Source organism: Podarcis gaigeae (assembly GCF_964106915.1).
Source record: "Podarcis gaigeae genome assembly, chromosome: 2".
NCBI lineage: Eukaryota > Metazoa > Chordata > Lepidosauria > Squamata > Lacertidae > Podarcis > Podarcis gaigeae.
The window spans coordinates 122415363-122434993 of record NC_139679.1 but is presented as its reverse complement, the minus strand read 5'-3'; the positions used below and the strand labels follow the sequence as shown (position 1 = coordinate 122434993).

The 19631-nt window shown below is 43.6% G+C and overlaps 1 protein-coding gene across 1 annotated transcript; it reads left to right on the top strand.

Moving 5' to 3' along the window:
• Positions 1 to 5103: 5103 nt before the first annotated feature.
• LOC310839538 (vomeronasal type-2 receptor 26-like) lies at positions 5104 to 19300 on the top strand (the record flags this gene model as incomplete). Its single annotated transcript, XM_083728175.1, has 6 exons — positions 5104 to 5324; positions 6940 to 7231; positions 8373 to 9182; positions 12896 to 13123; positions 16109 to 16235; positions 18396 to 19300. The coding sequence occupies 6 exons, from the start codon at positions 5104 to 5106 to the stop codon at positions 19298 to 19300; spliced, it is 2583 nt and encodes an 860-aa protein (XP_083584301.1).
• Between the last annotated feature and the right edge of the window lie 331 nt (positions 19301 to 19631).

The following is a 19631-nucleotide window of genomic DNA, read 5'->3' as shown; positions in this document are numbered from 1 at the left end:
GGTGGATCACATTTGGTTAAAACTCTCCACTATGACCTGTTCATCTTGGGTGGCTCTGCACGGCATAGCTCATAGCTTCTCTGAGTTATTCAACCCCCTTCGCCATGGCAAGGCAGTGATCCATGATCCATGCAAACTGTAGGAGAGGAGAATTCTGTTCTGCTCAGGAGCTTGTAGTGAGATTTCAAACGAAGCACTGGGTTGGCTGCTGTGAGAGCAGGCTGTGGGATGATGATGATGGACCATTGACCTGATCTAGCCGGCAGGATCTTATTATATTTGAGCAGACCGTGCCTTACATCAATCCATGAGTTCAGTCCATAATTGCCTTGCCTTGCTGCTTTGTTGTTTTCTGCCCTGGACTCTTTTGGGAGGAAAGGCAGGATAGGAATGTTAATAATAACAATAAGAATTAGAATAAATATTTAGTCGTGTCCGACTCTTCGTGACCCCCTGGACCAGAGCACGCCAGGCACTCCTGTCTTCCACTGCCTCCCGCAGTTTGGTCAAACTCATGTTTGGAGAACACTGACCAACCATCTCGTCCTTTGTCGTCCCCTTCTCCTTGTGCCTTCTCCTTTATTGTGTACAGATAAAACTTTATTCGCATTAGCCAATGGCCATAGCAGCAGTAAAACATTACAGTATACGCAGAAAAGGAAATTTGATATAGGAGCACAATTTAAAGTCCTGAATCAGCAGTCAGTTAGTGGCCCTTATTCTGATTGCCCCAGCTATGAACCTAGCAACCTTTGCTGTTACCTGCTCATTTTGATCTGATAGAAGAAAGGACATTGTGGCAGTGGTGGATAATAACAATAAGAATTAGAATAAATATTGTGTAGAATTATCACAAGAAAACAGGTGTCCCTCAGCCTATTAAGGGATTGAGATGCATGCAATGTTTGGTGCCCGATGGAGGTAGCTTCTATAGTTTTGTGTTCAATAAGGAACTAAATTCTGCCTTATTTTTGGGTGGGCAGTGTGGGATAACCAGCCTCATACAACCACAATGCTTAAGTTTAATTTATGCATAAAGGGGTTAAGAGCATAAAGCACTGTATTTTTCACTCTATTGGACACACTGGACAAAATTAAAAGACGCCTGCTTCTTGGGAGATAAGCGAAGACAAACCTAGACAGCATCTTAAAAAGCAGGGACATCACCTTGCCAACAAAGGTCCGTATAGTAAAAGCTATGGTTTTCCCAGTAGTGATGTATGGAAGTGAGAGCTGGACCATAAAGAAGACTGATCGCCGAAGAATGGATGCTTTTGAATTATGGTGCTGGAGGAGACTCGTGAGAGTCCCATGGACTGCAAGAAGATCAAACCTCTCCATTCTGAAGGAAATCAGCCCTGAGTGCTCACTGGAAGGACATATTGTGAAGCTGAGGCTCCAATACTCTGGCCACCTCATGAGAAGAGAAGACTCCCTGGAAAAGACCCTGATGTTGGGAAAGATGGAGGGCACAAGGAGAAGGGGACGACAGAAGACGAGATGGTTGGATAGTGTTCTCGAAGCTACCAGCATGAGTTTGACCAAACTATGGGAGGCAGTGGAAGACAGGAGTGCCTGGCGTGCTCTGGTCCATGGGGTCATGAAGAGTCGGACACGACTGAACGACTAAACAACGAAAAACCTCAGTTTAAAGGTCTAGCAACCTATGTTTCCACACTTTACTTTGCTGTATTTTTTATTATTTTAAATCTCTGCTGCAGTTTTCAACCGAAAAAGTAGTTGCCCCAGATAAGGATCTTGGCATCCAGGAATTCTCATTTATACCTATTTTTCCTTACCGACCACCAGGCAGGAGAAGATTCATGGATGAAGAATGCTGAGAAATACCATCCTTGCAACTGGGAATGGAAGATGCAGAGAGGGCTGAGGTTCAGAGGGAACTTGGTGAATCTGCAGAAACTCTACTACAAGACCAGAGCTAAGTTGTGTGCAGGAGGGGCGCAGATTCCACTCTCCACACACCCCATCCTAGGGGTTCACAACATTCTATGGAATGAAAGAAATAAGAATATTTGGAAGGGCAGTGGGACAAAAAAGTGTACCTCCAGGGGTGAAGTCAAACCACTGCGATAGCAGCACCCAAGTGACCTCCCTGGGCCACAGGCTTGCAAAATGGGTATGGAGGTCCTAGGCTGTCCAGATGACAAGACCCGCTTCTTGGCCCCACTGATGTGGTCCAAAGGAAAGCAGAGCAATGTGTTCCAGCTTGGCTGCAGGAGTTGCCGGAAGGAGGTGTACAAGACATCATCCATCCATCTTAGGGACTCCGGATTTGTGTAGGGTTTACTCCTGAGCCTTTTCCTAACCTGAAGATGTCCCACAAGTCCAGGACACACAAAGACATTAATAATAATAATAATAATAATAATAATAATAATAATAATAATAATAATAATTTATTTATACCCCGCCCTCCCCAGTCAAGACCGGGCTCAGAGCGGCTTACAAGCAATAATAAAAACAAGTTGAATGATTACAACTTAAAAATTAAAATGCAACATTAAAATATCGAAACATTAAAATATTAAAATGTAGCCTCCTCGCAGGAGAAGGAGAAGGAAAAGAAAAAAGAAAGAGAGGGAGGGAATCAAATTGGCTCCAAGCCAAAGGCCAGGTGGAACAACTCTGTCTTACAGGCCCTGCGGAAAGAAATCAGATCCTGCAGGGCCCTGGTCTCATGAGGCAGAGCGTTCCACCAGGCCGGAGCCAATGCTGAAAAGGCCCTGGCTCTGGTTGAAGCCAATCTAACTTCCTTAGGGCCCGGGACCACTAGGGTGTTGCTATTTATGGACCTTGAGGCTCTCCGTGGGGCATACCAGGAGAGGCCCATGGAGCCCAGCTGGACTTTTTACCTTCTCTTTGAAAGAGGAGAACACATATTCCTTTGAAAATGTCCCCCCTTCAGCTGCTTTGAAGCTGCTGTTGCCCATATGTATACCTGAAGGAGCGTCCCCACCCCCACTGTCCAGCCCGGACACTGAGTTCCAGCTTCGAGGGCCTTCTAGTGGTTCCCTCACCATGAGAAGTGAGGTTACAGGGAACCAGGCAGAGGGCCTTCTTGGTAGTGGTGCTCTCCCTGTGGAATGCCCTCCCACCAGATGTCAAGGAAATAAACAACCATCTGACTTTTAGAAGACATCTGAAGGCGGCCCTGTTTAGGGAAGTTTTCCATTGTATAGGTAAAGGTAAAGGTAAAGGGATCACTGAACGTTAGGTACAGTTGCGGATGACTCTGGGGTTGTGGTGCTCATCTCGTTTTACTGGCCGAGGGAGCCGGCGTACAGCTTCCGGGTCATGTGGCCAGCATGACTAAGCCGCTTCTGGCAAAACAAGAGCAGGGCACAGAAACGCTGTTTACCTTCCTACTGGAGCGCTACCTATTTATCTACTTGCACTTTGACGTGCTTTTGAACTGCTAGGCTGGCAGGAGCAGGGTCCAAGCAACAGGAGCTCACTCTGTTGTGGGGATTCGAACCACTGACCTTCTGATTGGCAAGCCCAAGGCTCAGTGGTTTAGACCACAGCGCCACCAGCGTCCCATTGTATAGGAACATACAAATAGAAAAAAAAGCAGGGATTCAGACACAATATATGGCAAGCAAAGTACCATGAATGTATTTGTCCTAGTACGGCTATTTCAAGGCATGCAGTACATGCATGTGGTACTCCATAATAATAAAAATAAGTACAACATTACAATAAATGATATGTTTTCATTATCTCTGATGCAAGGAATTATTGGAAGTGGCAGAGCAGCTGTAGCAAACATGACTGGAGCCCGGTGATCCCAGTTTTGAAGAGAAATTCCTTCTTCAGCTGATGATGTAAAAGAAAACGGTAGCAACCCAAGCCAAGCAATATAGTGTAAACTTTTCCAGACCATAAGCAGGCTGACTCACCCTGTGAAGTTAAGAACGTTAACTAGCAGAGCACAGAGGAAGCCCACTAGAGGACATTTGTGAGTAGAGCAGTGGTTCCCAACCTTTTTTTTTGGCCATGCCCCACCTAAGCATCTCTAAAATCCTGATGCCCCACCCTGTCACATATAATTCTTATTATTCAAAAAGTGAACTCCTATTCATATGGAAGAAGCCTAAAAGGCCATTAACTTGGTCTAAGTCATTCTCGAATTGCCTCCCATAAAATTCAAATTGCCCCCCTTTGGCGTAGAGACTGTAAAGATTCCTTCATTAGTTCTACTTGCTGAAAGTTTTTTTTTTTTTTTAAGTGATTACAATTTTAATCATATTAAACATATTAAAAACATGTTTTTAAATGCCACGCAGAGTGGCTGGGGAAACCCATCCAGATGGGCGGGATATAAATAATAAAATTATTATTATTATTATTATTATTATTATTATTACACCAAGTGATTCTTAAAGAGGTACTACAATAAACATCATGTCGAAAGATGTGTTCAGCCCATGCGGTATGATTGCGTTGAGAAGATGAATCACTTTTATGGGTGATGGCTACCAACTTAGATGGTTTTGAAAAAGAATCATAGAATCAGAGGCTCCTGACTGTCATTGCTGTGGAATAACACTAGAAGGGGGCTGTTGCTTTTTTGCAACCAGGGCTGTCAGTTTTCTCTCAGCAAAGTTCAGGCCAAACTCCCCCCCCCCACTCCGACTCACACCGTACTTTGACGCCACATCTGCAATTTCTCACAAATACATTTTTTCTCCAGCTCTACACCTGCCCCTCAAGCCACACAGAGTCTCCAGGATATTGAAGGGACAAATTGCCTTGCTTTTATAATCATTACAATCATACTAATTATTATTATTTCTGAAGCTTGGGAGCCATTGATGGAGGTTTCCCACACATTAGGATCAAAGTCAGCCTGAGGTTAATTTTTGCACTGCGCCCTGGGAGGGAAAATGTTGGACCCCGGAATATCTCTTGCATCAGAGACAGACTGAGTCAAGATTTAGAGCAGGTAAAAGGGTGGGTGGGTGGGGAAGGCTTGCATAAATTTATTGCCACTGCAGCTTTGGTCTCCCAATTGCTTTTGGCTTCTAATCAGTTAGCTGAGGAGGAGAGAGGAGGGCTCACAAGAAAGGTGCAGAAGGCAGAATGATCTCTCTGGTGGTTCTGCTTCTACTTTTGCTGCTAATGCCTTGTGGAATCTGTGGGCACTTGAAGACAAAATGCCCCTTGAAACTGATCAGGGATCAAAATGATGCAAGCAGTTACTACCGCCCTGGAGACTTCCTCATCAGTGGAAACACATCTCCAAATAAAATTCTTCTACATCCATACAACTTTTCCCAACCCCCATTAATGAAGGTTGAAAGGTAAGTTAGTAGGTGCAGGTGGGTGTTTTTATTTCTGCAGCCTCTGCTCCAGGTGTTCCTATTTACAAGGGAAACAGTCCCTATTTCAGCTTTCTCCACGATCACCAGCATTACTATTTAATACAAAGGTTGCAAGTGTGGTTGAGTGTGTGCAGACCCTCCGAGTGTCCCTATTTTCCAGGGAAAGTCCTGGATTTACAAAAGACGTCTCAGTTTCTGTTTTGATCCAGGAGTGTCCCACTTTTCCTTAGGATGTCCCAATTTTCATCGGAGAAATGCTAGAGGGTATGGAATTATCTGACCCCGATCCAAGGAGATAAGTAACTATATAACCTTTAGAAGACATCTGAAGGCAGCCCTGTATAGGGAAGTTTTGCCGTGTTTTTATATAGGTTGAAAGCTGCCCAGAGTAGCTGGGGCAACCCAGTCATTCTAATACTAATACTAATACTACTACTAATAATGGTCGTCCCTATTTTCATTGGAGAAATGTTGGAAGGTATGTGTGTGTGGATTAAATGTATTCTATAGCAAGAAGATCTGCATGGATGGTACAACTGAACATTTGGAGGGAGGGGAAGGGAGTGTGAGAGCTCAGCCAGTGCTCATTGATGTGTTAGTTACAAAGTATTTTGTGCTGATAATGTGGGAGGGATGTCATTTTTTTATTTTTTAAAAATGTTCCTTAGTCTGAAATAAAGTCCTGGATCAGTCAACGGGGCCCCATATATTCCATATATTCCAGTATCCTGCTCCCACCAGTGTAGTGTAGTGGTTAAGAGCGGTGGACTTGTAATCTGGTGAAGCAGGTTCGATTCCCCGCTCCTCCACGTGCAGCTGCTGGGTGACCTTGGGCCAGTCACACTTCTCTGAAGTCTCTCAGCCTCACTCACCTCAAGAGTGTTTGTTGTGGGGGAGGAAGGGAAAGGAGATTGTTAGCCGCTTTGAGACTCCTTAGGGTAGTGATAAAGCGGGATATCAAATCCAAACTCTTCACAATAGCCAACCAGATGTGAGCAACCAGAAAGCAGGATTTGAGCAGAAGAGCCCTTTCCTCCTTGAATTTGCCTAATTCCCTTTTAAGGCCATCCAGGTTGGTGTGAGTTCCATAGCTTATCTATGTGTGTTGCACAAAGTTTTCTTCTTCTACCGATCTCTCCATTATAGCTGGGTCAGTTTGAGAGAACATCCCCCCCCCCCATTGCATGCTTAGGCAAGTGCAATGCATCTGGTGAATATATTTGGCTCTGAGTATCAACCCACTTTCTGCTCACTGCTGACCTCACTTGCATAAGGGAGACTCAAAGAAAGAGCAAAATAAGTCCTTCTGGCCTCGTGATATCTTTTTATTTTTAAACCAAAGGACTCAACTGCCCACAATTTGCTGGGCTGAAAGTGCAATCAACCCATGAAAAATAAGACTGAATGATTGAACAGGGTTTCCTGCCAGGCAAGTGGGTTTGGGATTGCATCCTTATTCCCTTTCTAGAACACAAACGGAGCACTCAAAGGGGCATTTATGTGCCCACATTGTTCAGAGCTGTGATGTGACATTTTGCTTTCATGTACTGGAGAATAGCAGCTTTACACTTTTTAACGTATCTTTTTATTACAGCGCAACGAAAACGTTCTACTGGCACATCTTGTCCTTCTTGTTCACCATCCAGGAGATCAACAGTGATCCCAGGCTCTTACCCAACATCACCCTGGGCTACAACTTCTATGATAACTATTTTGATGCCAGGATCACTTCTGATGCCTTGCTAGACTTGGTTGCAGGCGGGGAAAGCAATATTCCCAACTATCATTGTGGAAGACAGAATAACCTTTTGGCTGTTCTTGAAGGGGGGAATTCTGTAAACTCAAAACAGATTTCAGCCTTGTCAGGCATCTACAAAATCCCACAGGTATGAAGGGTGGGGCCTGGAGGGGCAGAGGAGAAGTTCAGCTGCAGAAAATTCCACTTTCTTTCCAGTGAAGTCGAGACAGAACCCCCCAAATTAGATAATGCTTAGCTATAGCCAGTGCTTTTTTCTAGAAAAAGAGGTGCTGGAGCTCACCATGAACTTCTCCTTCTTAGAATGGCAATGGCACCCACCTGAGAGGTGCTGGAGCTGAGCTCTGATGAGTACTGGTGGGGTGGGGGGAGCCCTGGCTATAGCATAAAACGACTGCAAGAAGATCAAACCTATCCATTCTGAAGGAAATCAGCCCTGAGTGCTCACTGGAAGGACAGATCCTGAAGCTGAGGCTCCAGTACTTTGGCCACCTCATGAGAAGAGAAGACTCCCTGGAAAAGACCCTGATGTTGGGAAAGACGGAGGGCACAAGGAGAAGGGGACGACAGAGGACGAGATGGTTGGACAGTGTTCTCGAAGCTACCAGCATGAGTCTGACCAAACTGTGGGAGGCAGTGGAAGACAGGAGTGCCTGGCGTGCTCTGGTCCATGGGGTCACGATGAGTCGGACATGACTAAACAACTAAACAATAGCATGACTGGATCCAGGGATCTTACTTTCAACCTTCACCCACCTGGTGCCCTCCAGATCTTTCTTTTTTTTAATATAATTTTTTTAATTCAGTTTTACACTAGACATTTGAATTCAAATAGTAATCATAATCATAAACATTTAGGATTCCCTGAATCCTTAGACTTTCCTCTACCCCTCCATGGTTTTCATGGAGGTACCACTGTACATTAAAATCCTGTCAAAGTTTTTAGTTGTTTACAGTATTCTCTTAAGTAATATATTCCCCCCTATTCCTTATTAAACTTTCTATCTTCCTGGTTTCTGATTTTCCCATCATTTTCACCATTTCGGCATAGTCCATCAAATTCATCAACCATTTGTCTCTGGTCGGGTCAGGTGTCATTTCCCAGAATGCCTTTGTTATTTTGCACGTCGAAATCTTTCAGCCTACAACTCCACCCAGCCCAACCAGGACAAATTGTGTATTACAATGATAATAATAATTTCAGGTTAATAAATATCTGTTCATTATCCTGGAAGCAATATAAAACACCAATCTCTTCCTTTCCTTCCTAGATCAGTTATGGGTTGGTTCCTCAAATTCTTGATGATAAAACTCAGTTCCCTTTTCTGTACCAAATGGTCCCCAGAGAAGAAACTCAGTGCTGGGGGATTGTCCAGTTCCTCCTCTATTTTGGATGGACGTGGATTGGCCTCTTTGTTTCAGACAATGACAACGGTGAAAGGTTCTTGAATGCCTTGACTCCTCCGCTGATCAGCCATGAAATTTGCATTGGCTTATTAAAAAGAATGCCAGAAAAGTACACAATAGACATGCTCTTCCAGAGTGTACCCTTTGCCAAATGGAGACAAGTCAATGTATTTGTTTACTATGAAAACACTCACTTGGCATGGGTAACCATCATGATACTACAAAGAAAACTGGAGGAACAAATTGGGGCAAAAGTCTGGATCTCAACAAATTTTCAGGACATTAATTTGAATTTTTCTCTTCCTCCTGATTACTTCCAGTACATCCATGGCTCTTTCGCCTTTGTCATGAAGCCCCCAATAAAGAAAGAATATCAATTCTATAAACCAGATTCTGTCCTTCTTAAACAGTTTTGGAGTGAAGCATTCCATTGTTTCTATTCAAAGCATTTCTTGGCTGTAAGAGGTTGGACAAGATGCACGGAGAATGAGAAACTGGAGATGGTGCCTGAAGAGGAGCTGGAGAGAGCCCTGTCTCAAGACAGCTACATCACTTACTTCAGTGTCCAAGCTGTGGCTCAAGCTTTGAATGCTGCATATTCATCCAGATCAAAGGTCATGCTGATGGCAAGTGGAGGAGACAGGCTGCAACGTCAAAGGTTACAGCCATGGCAGGTATTTCCCCCCCACACACTTAATTTATTTATTATTAATGTTGCAATACATATATGAAATCTTTACATATTGATACATATGCATTATATTCGTAAATTCACATTTCATTATGCACCAACATTTATCCATTTCTTATTTTTTGCCCTGTGTCTTCCCTCCGTCCGTGCGTGACTTCCTTGTTATTATTTTGTAAATTTATTATTGAGATTGTAATTCTGTATCTTAATAATTAAGCATTCAATCTTATGTATCTGCTTAGCTTAACTTGACTTAACTTTGTGAAATCAGTCTATACATATCAATAAGTTCTTGTTGGAGCATCTTTTGGTCATGTATTCTTCTAGACATTTCCATTCTTGGTTGAGATTTTGATTAGATTGCATTCTAATTGTTGCCGTCATTTTTGCTAATTCAATCATTTCAAAAAAATTATATTGCCAATTTCTTCTGATTTCCAATTTTTTGCTTTCCATAACCTTGCGGCAGCTGTTGCATATAAAAAAGATTCTCTTCATGTCTTTTGGGATGTCATTTGTTATAATTCCTAAAAGGAATGTTTCCAGCTTCTTACCAAGTGTTGTTTTAAACATTTTTTTCAGTTCCTCATGTATATTTCCCCATTTTTCTTTTAATTTTGTCATATCCCCACCATACATGATATAAGGATCCCTCTGATACCTTACATCTCCAACACAGATTCAATTTTAGTTTATAAATTTAGCCAGTTTTACAGGGGCAGGTATTTCCTTTCCTTTGTTGTTTCCCTTGTTTCCCATTGCAATCTATTTTCCCATCTCTGGAATCAAATTTGGTGGTGAAATATTTTTTGTTTTGTTTTGCCCATTTTGGACGAAAATCTAAATAGTGACACTTGTGGCGGAGGTAAACCTTTCTGCCTATTCTGGTTATGACAGAACACTCCCCTACCATCTAGTACTTGTGCTCTGGTACCCTGAGAGAGATGCAAGTCGTAAATGGCCTCAGCCTAGTCAGGGGCACCGACTTATAAAAAATATTGGGGGGGGGCCCATACCGGGGTCCTGCCCTGGGAAGTTTTCTAAATTTTAGATGAAAATTAGTGAGTTTTAAAGTTTTTTAAAAGTATTTTAGAGTCATATGATCAACATTAGAACCCCGAAAACTCGACTCTCTATAACTCCACACTCCGGGAAACTCGACAAGCCTGAAACACTTTTTGGCTTTGAAAAAAGAAACAAAACATAAACACGCACGGTATTTTCGTAAAAAGCTAATTTAATTTACAGTAACAATTATGCTTATAGACTATTACAGAGCAGTGAATATATAGCTCTGAAAAGACTGAAATGATATTTAAATAAATCCTAAACTATCATTAAAAGAATAAAACATAAAATATTGCTGTTGCACAGTAATAGCACTTTGATTAATAAGTGAAATAGTTAATTTAAGCTTACTTTGAATAAGGCTGAGGGTTCATTAAATAAAAATAATATCTCAAAGTTAATGCTTTAATACAGTTAATAAAGTTAATACAGTATGCCTAATACTGTATGTAAATACTGTAATACTGTATGTAAATAATGGGCTTTAATTGGGTCTTACACCCTAAAAATATTTAAGTATTTGAAAATAACTAATACAGTACTATAGTAATATAGAAATACAGTACTAAACTAGTACTAATATTTCGAAACTGAAAATTTAACATTCTGTATGTATTTAATTCTCTATTTTATAAAGATATTTAATATCTGACAGTGAGTTTGGAGTAGCCCAATGCAAAAATCCTGAGGACCCATGTGGATCCGTGCTTTGTAACCACGTTTTTGCATCACTGTGACCCTAGGCAACAGTGGGTGCGTGATTTTTTTGGTGCAAGATGTAGCCATGGACATGCTATGTGATCTGATGGTGAATTTGGGGTGACCCAATGCAAAAATCCTGAGGATCCATGTGGATCCGTGCTTTGTAACCATGTTTTTGCACCACTGTGACCCTAGGCAACAGTGGGTGCGTGATTTTTTTGGTGCAAGATGTAGCCATGAACATGCTATGTGATCTGATGGTGAATTTGGGGTGACCCAATGCAAAAATCCTGAGGATCCATGTGGATCCGTGCTTTGTAACCACGTTTTTGCACCATTGTGGCCCCAGGCCACAGTGGGTGCGTGATTTTTTTGGTGCAGGCTGTAGCCATGGACATGCTATGTTATCTGATGGTGAATTTGGGGTGACCCAGTGCAAAGATCCTGTGGATCCATGCTTTGTAACCACGTTTTTGCACCATTGCAGCCCCAGGTAACAGTGGGTGCGTGATTTTTTTGGTACAGACTGTAGCCATGGACATGTAATGTGATCTGATGGTGAATTTGGAGTGACCCAATGCAAAAATCCTGAGGATCCATGTGGATCCGTGCTTTGTCACCACGTTTTAAATGGGGAGGGAAGGAAAAACACAGAAGGGACAAGAAGCACAAGAGGGGTGTGCGGAGAAGCAGCTGGCTAAGAATGCAGGGGAGGAGTTTAACGGGGTGGGGAGGAAAGGAAGGGAAGGCAAAAGTCCCCCCCCCAAGCCAGCCCCCCCCTCTCTCTCCTACCTGCGAGTCCCTAGAGCACGGAGAGGAGGAGGTGGTGGGCTGGAGCCTGCACGCAGTGTGACTAGGAAAGAATTAGAAGGAAGGACTCGATCCTTTCCTTAACCCTCTGCTTGCCAGGAGGGCAGGGGATTCCCTGCTCTTTGTTGAGTTTGAGCAAACGCAGCAACAGAAGCGGGTGGGCAGTAAGACCCTGAGGCAGAATGCAGGAAAGCAGCAGCTTCCGCGCCCGACCGCCCAATCTTATTTTTGCCTGATTTTTGCCCCTGTGCTCCGACGAGTCAGCTCCAGGGACCACACATTCGCTCAATAACACGCACAGACATTTCCCCTTACTTTTTAGGAGAAAAAATCTGCGTGTTATAGAGCGAAATTTACGGTAATAATTTTCTTAAATTATTGGGGGGGCGGAGCCCCCCCAAACGAATTTTTGAGGGGGCTCGGGCCCCCTCAGGCCCCATGGAGTCGGCGCCTATGAGCCTAGTATACTTGAAGGAGCATCTCCACTCCCATCGTGAGATCCAGCACCAAGGGCCTTCTCACTGCGAGAAGTGAAGCTGCAGGGAACCAGGGAGAGGGCCTTCTTGGTAGTGGCACCAGTGGCGTAGTGTGGGGGGTGCAGGGGGGGCCAGCTGCACTGGGCGCAACATCTGGGGGGGGCACGCTCGCCGCCTCCGGAGTCGCCGAAGAGCCTCGGGCGCAGGCTGTAGCAGAGCCCCATGGCAGCAGCCCAGGCAGCAGCAAGAAGAAGCTGGCAGCGGCGGCAGGTTAGGGGTTAGGTGTGCAAATTACTTGCCTTGCCCTGGGTGCTGACAACCCACGCTACGCCGCTGAGTGCACCCACCCTGTGGAACGCCCTCCCGTCAGATGCCAAGGAAATGAGTAACCATATATCCTTTAGAAGACATCTGAAGGCAGTTCTGTATAGCGAAATTTAACGTGTAATTTTTATTATGTTTGTATGTTTTTACATATGTTGGAAGCTCCCCAGGGTGGCTAGGGCATCCTAGTCAGATGGGATAAATAATAAGATTTTTATTTTTATTATGCAGCCTTCGTGTATGACAGTCTACAGGGCTGAGATATTCAACACGGCTTTCTATTTCCTTAATGCTGGTGTTTTTCCTGCCATTTCAGCTTCATCCTTTCTTAAGAGCAATCCAGTTTTTGAACACTTCCATGGGCAGCCTCAGACTGGACGAGAATGGGGAGCTGCCAGGCAACTTTGATATTGAGAACTGGGTCATGCTTCCCAATAAGTCTTGTTTTAGAGTGAAAGTTGGGAGTATAGAGAAAGAGACACCTACTTATTTCAAGTTCACCTTTAATTCAGAAGCCGTTGTGTGGCCCAAGGGTAGTAACAAGGTAGGAGACAACTTAAGCCACATGTTAAGTGTTGAGCTCGAATAACCTGTCAAGTAGTTCCAAGGGAACTTCAACCGTAACCCAGGGCACACTTATCTGGGCATAAGTCCTTTTGAATAGGTAGAGCAGTGGTTGGAACCTGCAGGCCGCCTCATATAGCAAATCAGAACTCTTTTGTATAATAATAATAATAATAATAATAATAATAATAATAATTCAGAAGGCATTTTAAAGTCAACTTCTTCAGGTGATGACTTGTTTAGCTACTGCTCTTCGTAAGTGTGTTTGCTTATTGCAGTCTTGGATTGCTATATTGTTTTTGTATCTTTTCTCTACTTTGATGCAAATAGGGACATGTCTCACTCCCCTCCAACAGGCCCTTCTCAACCGCCCTATCTTTGCCTTCACCCAACAGGACACAGCACACACCCTCCACCGTAATGAGAAAACCCCTTAATCCATGTTTTAGTTTATCTTACTCTTTGGTAGATTTACAAAAAGAAACACACACACACCAATAAATATATTTTGGAAAGGGGCAAGATTAGACATGGACGCACAAAGCATTTCTTTTTGACTACTGCAATGCGCGCTTTATGGGGCTTTGAAGGTGACCCAGAAACTACAACTAATCCAGAATGCAGCAGCTAGACTGGTGATTGGGAGCGGCCGCCGAGTCCATATAACACCAGTCTTGAAAGACCTACATTGGCTCCCAGTATGTTTCCGAGCACAATTCAAAGTGTCAGTGCTGACCTTTAAGGCCCTAAACGGCTTCGGTCCAGTATACCTGAAGGAGCATCTCCACCCCCATCGTCCAGCCCGGACACTAAGGTCCAGCTCTGAGGGCCTTCTGGCAGTTCCCTCCATGTGAGAAGTGAGGTTACAGGGAACCTTCTCTGTAGTGGTGCCCGCCCTGTGGAATGCCCTCCCATCAGATGTCAAGGAAATAAACAACTATCTGACTTTTAGAAGACATCTGACGATAGGCCTGTTTAGGAAAGTTTTTAATGTTTGATGTTTTATTGTGTTTTTAATATTCTGTTGGGAGCTGCCCACAGTGGCTGGGGAAACCCAGCCAGATGGGTGGGGTACAAATAAATTATTATTATTATTATTATTATTATTATTATTATTATTATTATTATTATTGACTATTTGTGCTCCTCTCCACTTCTACAGTGGTGCCTCGCAAGACGAAAAGAATCCGTTCCGCGAGTCTCTTCGTCTAGCAGTTTTTTCGTCTTGCGAAGCAAGCCCATTAGCGGCTTAGCGGCTTAGCGCTATTAGCGGCTTAGCGGCTTTTAGCGGCTTAGCGGATAAGCGGATAAGCGGCTTAGAAAAAGGGGGGGAAAGGGGGGGGGAGTCGGGAAAACTCGCAAGACATTTTCGTCTTGCGAAGCAAGCCCATAGGGAAATTCGTCTTGCGAAGCGCCTCCAAAACGGAAAACCCTTTCGTCTAGCGGGCTTTTCGTCTTGCGAGGCATTCATCTTGCGGGGCACCACTGTACTTCCTTCCTTCCCAGGGCATCTCTGCCCTCTGCCTGCAGCAAGAGCCAGCACATCACACAGGGCTGGGTGGCCTCAGTGGTGGCAGCCTCTCCTCCTCCTTGACTGCTCTTCAGAAGCCGCTATGAGCTGCCAAAGGGAGGAGGCTGGCAGAGGCAGCCATGGAAAGGCCACAGAGAGGCAGCACGATGCTCCCTCACTGCCGCCACCACTCAGAACAAGCACTGACTCATTCTCTGCCCTGAGATCGGCAGCAGTGGCACTGGCAGGGGAAATCAGGACATTCCAGGATTAAATCAGAAGCCAGGATGGCTTTCGTCATTTTGGGACTGTCCCTGGAAAATCGGGACACTTGGAGGTTGTGATAGAAAGGTCAGATACAGTGGTACCTTGGGTTACATACGCTTCAGGTTACATACGCTTCAGGTTACAGTCTCCGCTAACCCAGAAATAGTACCTCTGGGATAGCTGCACAGCCTGCATTCACTCCATAAGACGCACACACATCCCCCCTTACTTTTTAGGAGTGAAAAAGTGAATCTTATAGAGCAAAAAATACGGTAATTGTGGTATGAAGTACCAGCCATGTATTATTTTCATGGAGAGTTCCCTAGTTTGAACCAAAGAATGCCCTGAAGCAGAGCTTACTCCAATTCTACATGAATTCCTCAGTTGTGTTCTCAGTATGACTACTACAACTACTACTATTTTAATTATCCATCTTTTCCACTGATGAGAACATAAGGTGGTTTCCAGATAAAATAAGAACAGCTAAAAACATTTTAAAAAATCATTAAAACAATACAGTGGTACCTCGGGTTACATATGCTTCAGGTTACATATGCTTCAGGTTACAGACTCCACTAACCCAGAAATAGTACCTCGGGTTAAGAACTTTGCTTCAGGATGAGAACAGAAATCGTGTGGCTGCGGCACGGCGGCAGCAGGAGGCCCCCTTAGCTAAAGTGGTACCTCAGGTTAAGAACAGTTTCAGGTTAAGAACGGACCTCCGGAACGAATTAAGTACTTAACCCGAGGTACCACTGTACTTAATTCAATCTGGAGGTCCGTTCTTAACCTGAAACTGTTCTTAACCTGAAGCACCACTTTAACTAATGGGCCTCCTGCTGCCACCGCGCCGCTGGAGCACGATTTCTTTTCTCATCCTGAAGCAAAGTTCTTAACCCAAGGTACTATTTCTGGGTCAGCGGAGTCTGTAACCTGAAGCGTATGTAACCCAAAGCGTCTGTGACCCAAGGTACCACTGTATATAATTTTGGAACAAGCAAGCAAACACAGCCAGGAGGTTTCCCTACCATGTCATTCTGCATCAAAAGTGCTTCCCTAAAAAAGGTGCATGTGATAAGAAGGACAAGAGATCCTGTGGGGTCATTTCCAAACTCTGTAAGTGAACTCTGTAGACACAAATAGCCCCGTTATTGTCCCTTTAATGCAGCATCTTCTCTTTATGATTAGACCAGGCCTCGCTCCAGGTGCACTGAAAGCTGTCGCCCGGGATACGCCAAGGTGGTTCAAGAAGGAGAGCCCGTTTGCTGCTATGGTTGTGCTCCATGTGTGGAAGGGACCATCTCCACTTGGGAAGGTGGGTGACTCCAAGGGAGAACGAGAAAGAGGTCAGCGATTAATTCAGAGGCATTTTCTGATAGAGATATTTTTAAATGTGGATCGTTTCTTGACATCTCTATTTTTAATCACCTTCATAAATTATAGGAAGTAGGTTGAAACAAATGACCTCAAGGAAGCGAACTGTGGGCTATTCCCCTGTTTTAAAATTCAGTGGCCAGATATATAATTTCTATTAAATGAATCCGTTTCAGGTGGAACAGGGCAGTATAATAATAATACTAACAACAACAACAACAACAACAATTTATTATTTATACCCCGCCCATCTGGCTGGGTTTCCTCAGCCACTCTGGGCAGCTTCCAACAAAACACTAAAATACAATAACCTATTAAAGATTAAAAGCTTCCCTAAACAGGGCTGCCTTCAGATGTCTTCTAAAAGTTTGGTAGTTATTTTTCTCTTTGACATCTTGTGGGAGGTTCAGACTGGTTCCAATACCATCAGTTATTTGAAAAATTTAAATCTGACAAACAAAAGGGGTTCTCAGTAGAAACTTCCCGATTCAAATCTGCTCTTGTAAATTCTAAAAGAAAAACTCTTTCCAAAACTGGACAGTCAAGGAGAAGGAGGTAACAGTGGCAATGGTGAGGTGGTCTCAGGATTTTGGCCATTCAATAACCATGGCCCAATGGGAAAATTTATGGAAGATCAATTGGAAATTCACAAATTGTTACACGATTAGAGAGAACTTTCAAAAAATGCAACATCGATGGTATCTAACACCATGGAAACTCTCAAAAATGTATAAAAATGTGTCAAGCAATTGTTGGAGATGCGGAGACTCAGGAACATTCGGAGACTCAGGAACATTCTACCATATGTGGTGGACATGTAGGAAAATACAGGTATTCTGGGAGAGTATACACGCAGAACTGCAAAAAATGCTAAAGATCTCTTTCAATAAAAAAACAGAGGCCTACCTCCTGGGAATAACAGATTTGGATATTCCACAAAAGAGGAAGGGTATCTTTTTATATGCGACGGCGGCAGCAAGAGTTTTGATCGCAGCAAAATGGAAGAATAATGAAATCCCCTCTATACAAGATTGGATCCAAAAGCTGACAGAATATGCCGAATTAGATGGTTTATCAGAAAAAATAAAGAATAAATCCAAACAGGAATTTGTTTCTAAATGGGAGGTTTTCAAAGAATATCTGAAAAATAAATATAGTAGTTTAAATTCTGTTGCAGCATTCGAGGAACTTCAATAATAGTTGCTAGGTAGAGAGAAGAAATTAGATTTATTGAGAATAAGTTTAATTATGAAAAAAATGTGTATTGGCAGTAAGTAATTTGAACTTGAAATATGGAATAGACGGGAAGTTGGGTCTTTAGTGTTAAGACCAATAGATGTTTTATTGTTTGTCAAGAAAATTATGTGTCTATGGTTATTTTTGTAATTTGTGTGTAATTTGATACTTGTGGGGTTTTTGTGTGTGTGTGTGTTTTCTTGTTTTTCCTTGTTGTATAAATAAATATTTTTTTTTTAAATAATAATAATAATAATAAAAAGACATCTTGTGGGAGGGCGTTCCACAGGGTGGGTGCCACTACCGAGAAGGCCCTCTGCCCTGTTCCCTGTAACTGTAACTTGGCTTCTCGCAGCGAGGGAACCACTAGAAGGCCCTCGGTGCTGGACCTCAGTTTCTGGGCAAAACGATGGATGTGGAGACGCTCCTTCAGGTATACTGGACCGAGGCCATTTAGGGCTTTAAAGGTCAGCACCAACACTTTGAATTATTTAGTAGAACAGTTACGCCCCACAAAATAAAACACCATAAATGTCAAGCGTCAAGATAAAGAAGTGTGTATTCAGCATTTGCAAAAGCTGTACAATCAAGACACCAGAAGCATCTCTGGCGGACAGTCACTGCCTTTCATCTTTATCTACGTCACAAGAAATTTTTGGCAATAAAATTTGAGGAAAAAATTATGTGCCACCTCTGTCACCTGAGGGGAAAGGAATGGTACAATACGCAAATTAAGAAACCAATGTTGTTCATTCCTTATTGCACATTCTTACCTCCTGACTTCAGCATATTTTTTCAAAATGCAATAGAACAAAGATAGTAATGGATGTAAATGATGCTAAGGCACCCCTTTTCTCCCCCTCAGATGCAAAACACTGTACCAAATGTCCAGAAGATCACTATCCAAACAAGGGTCACGTTCAATGTGTTCCCAAAGTTATCACTTTCCTGGCCTATGAAGAATCTTTGGGGATCCTCCTGGCTTCATTTGCCTTCTTCTTTTCCATCACCACAGGCTGTGTGCTAGGAATCTTCCTTAAATTCCCAGAAACTCCGATAGTCAAAGCCAACAACCGGGACCTCTCTTTCATCCTCCTCATCTCCCTCCTGCTTTCCTTTTTGTCCTCCTTCCTGTTCATTGGCCGGCCAAGGAAAGTGACCTGCTTTCTCCAACAAACAGCCTTCAGCATCATCTTCTCAGTTGCCGTCTCTTCTGTGTTGGCTAAAACCATCACTGTGGTGCTGGCCTTCATGGCCACAAAGCCAGGGAACAGAGTGAGGAGATGGCTGGGGAAAAGTCTGGCCAACGCTGTTGTCATTTCCTGTTCCAGTGTCCAAGTGATCATCTGCACCACCTGGCTGGGAATCTCTCCCCCATTCCCAGACTCTGACATGAGCTCCCAGCCTAAGGAGATCATCCTGCAATGTAATGCAGGGTCTGCTGCCATGTTTTATGGTGCCCTTGGCTACATGGGCTTCCTGGCTGCCATCTGCTTCATGGTGGCTTTCCTAGCCAGGAATCTGCCTGGGGCCTTCAGTGAGGCCAAGCTCATCACCTTCAGCATGCTGGTCTTCTGCAGTGTTTGGGTGTCCTTTGTGCCCACCTACCTGAGCACCAAGGGGAAGTACATGGTCGCTGTGCAGGTCTTCTCCATGTTGGCCTCCAGTGCTGGGCTCCTGGGCTGCATCTTTGTTCCCAAGTGCTACATTATTGTGCTGCGAGCTGATCTGAATACAAAGGAGCATCTGATAACAAAAACCAAACAGTGAAACAAAACGCCAGGAGGTTTTATTTCATTCCGCTGCTCTTCTGCAAGTGACACCTGCTGAGGGGCACAACAGTGCAGGAGGAAATCTTAGGAAACTGGGTTGACGCTGCAAGTGAGAGAACTCCCCAGAACCTAATTGATCACCCAGATACATTATACTTGCCTAACCATGCAATTGCCAATACCAGCTGGGTATCTGGGATCTGGGGGGGTAGGTGGGGATTTTTGTGTATTTCTAATTGGGAATGTTCTCTCAAACTAACATTGTCTCCTCAATTTCATTGCAATGACAATTGTAGTTTGTGGAATAACTAGTCACATATAACTGACCC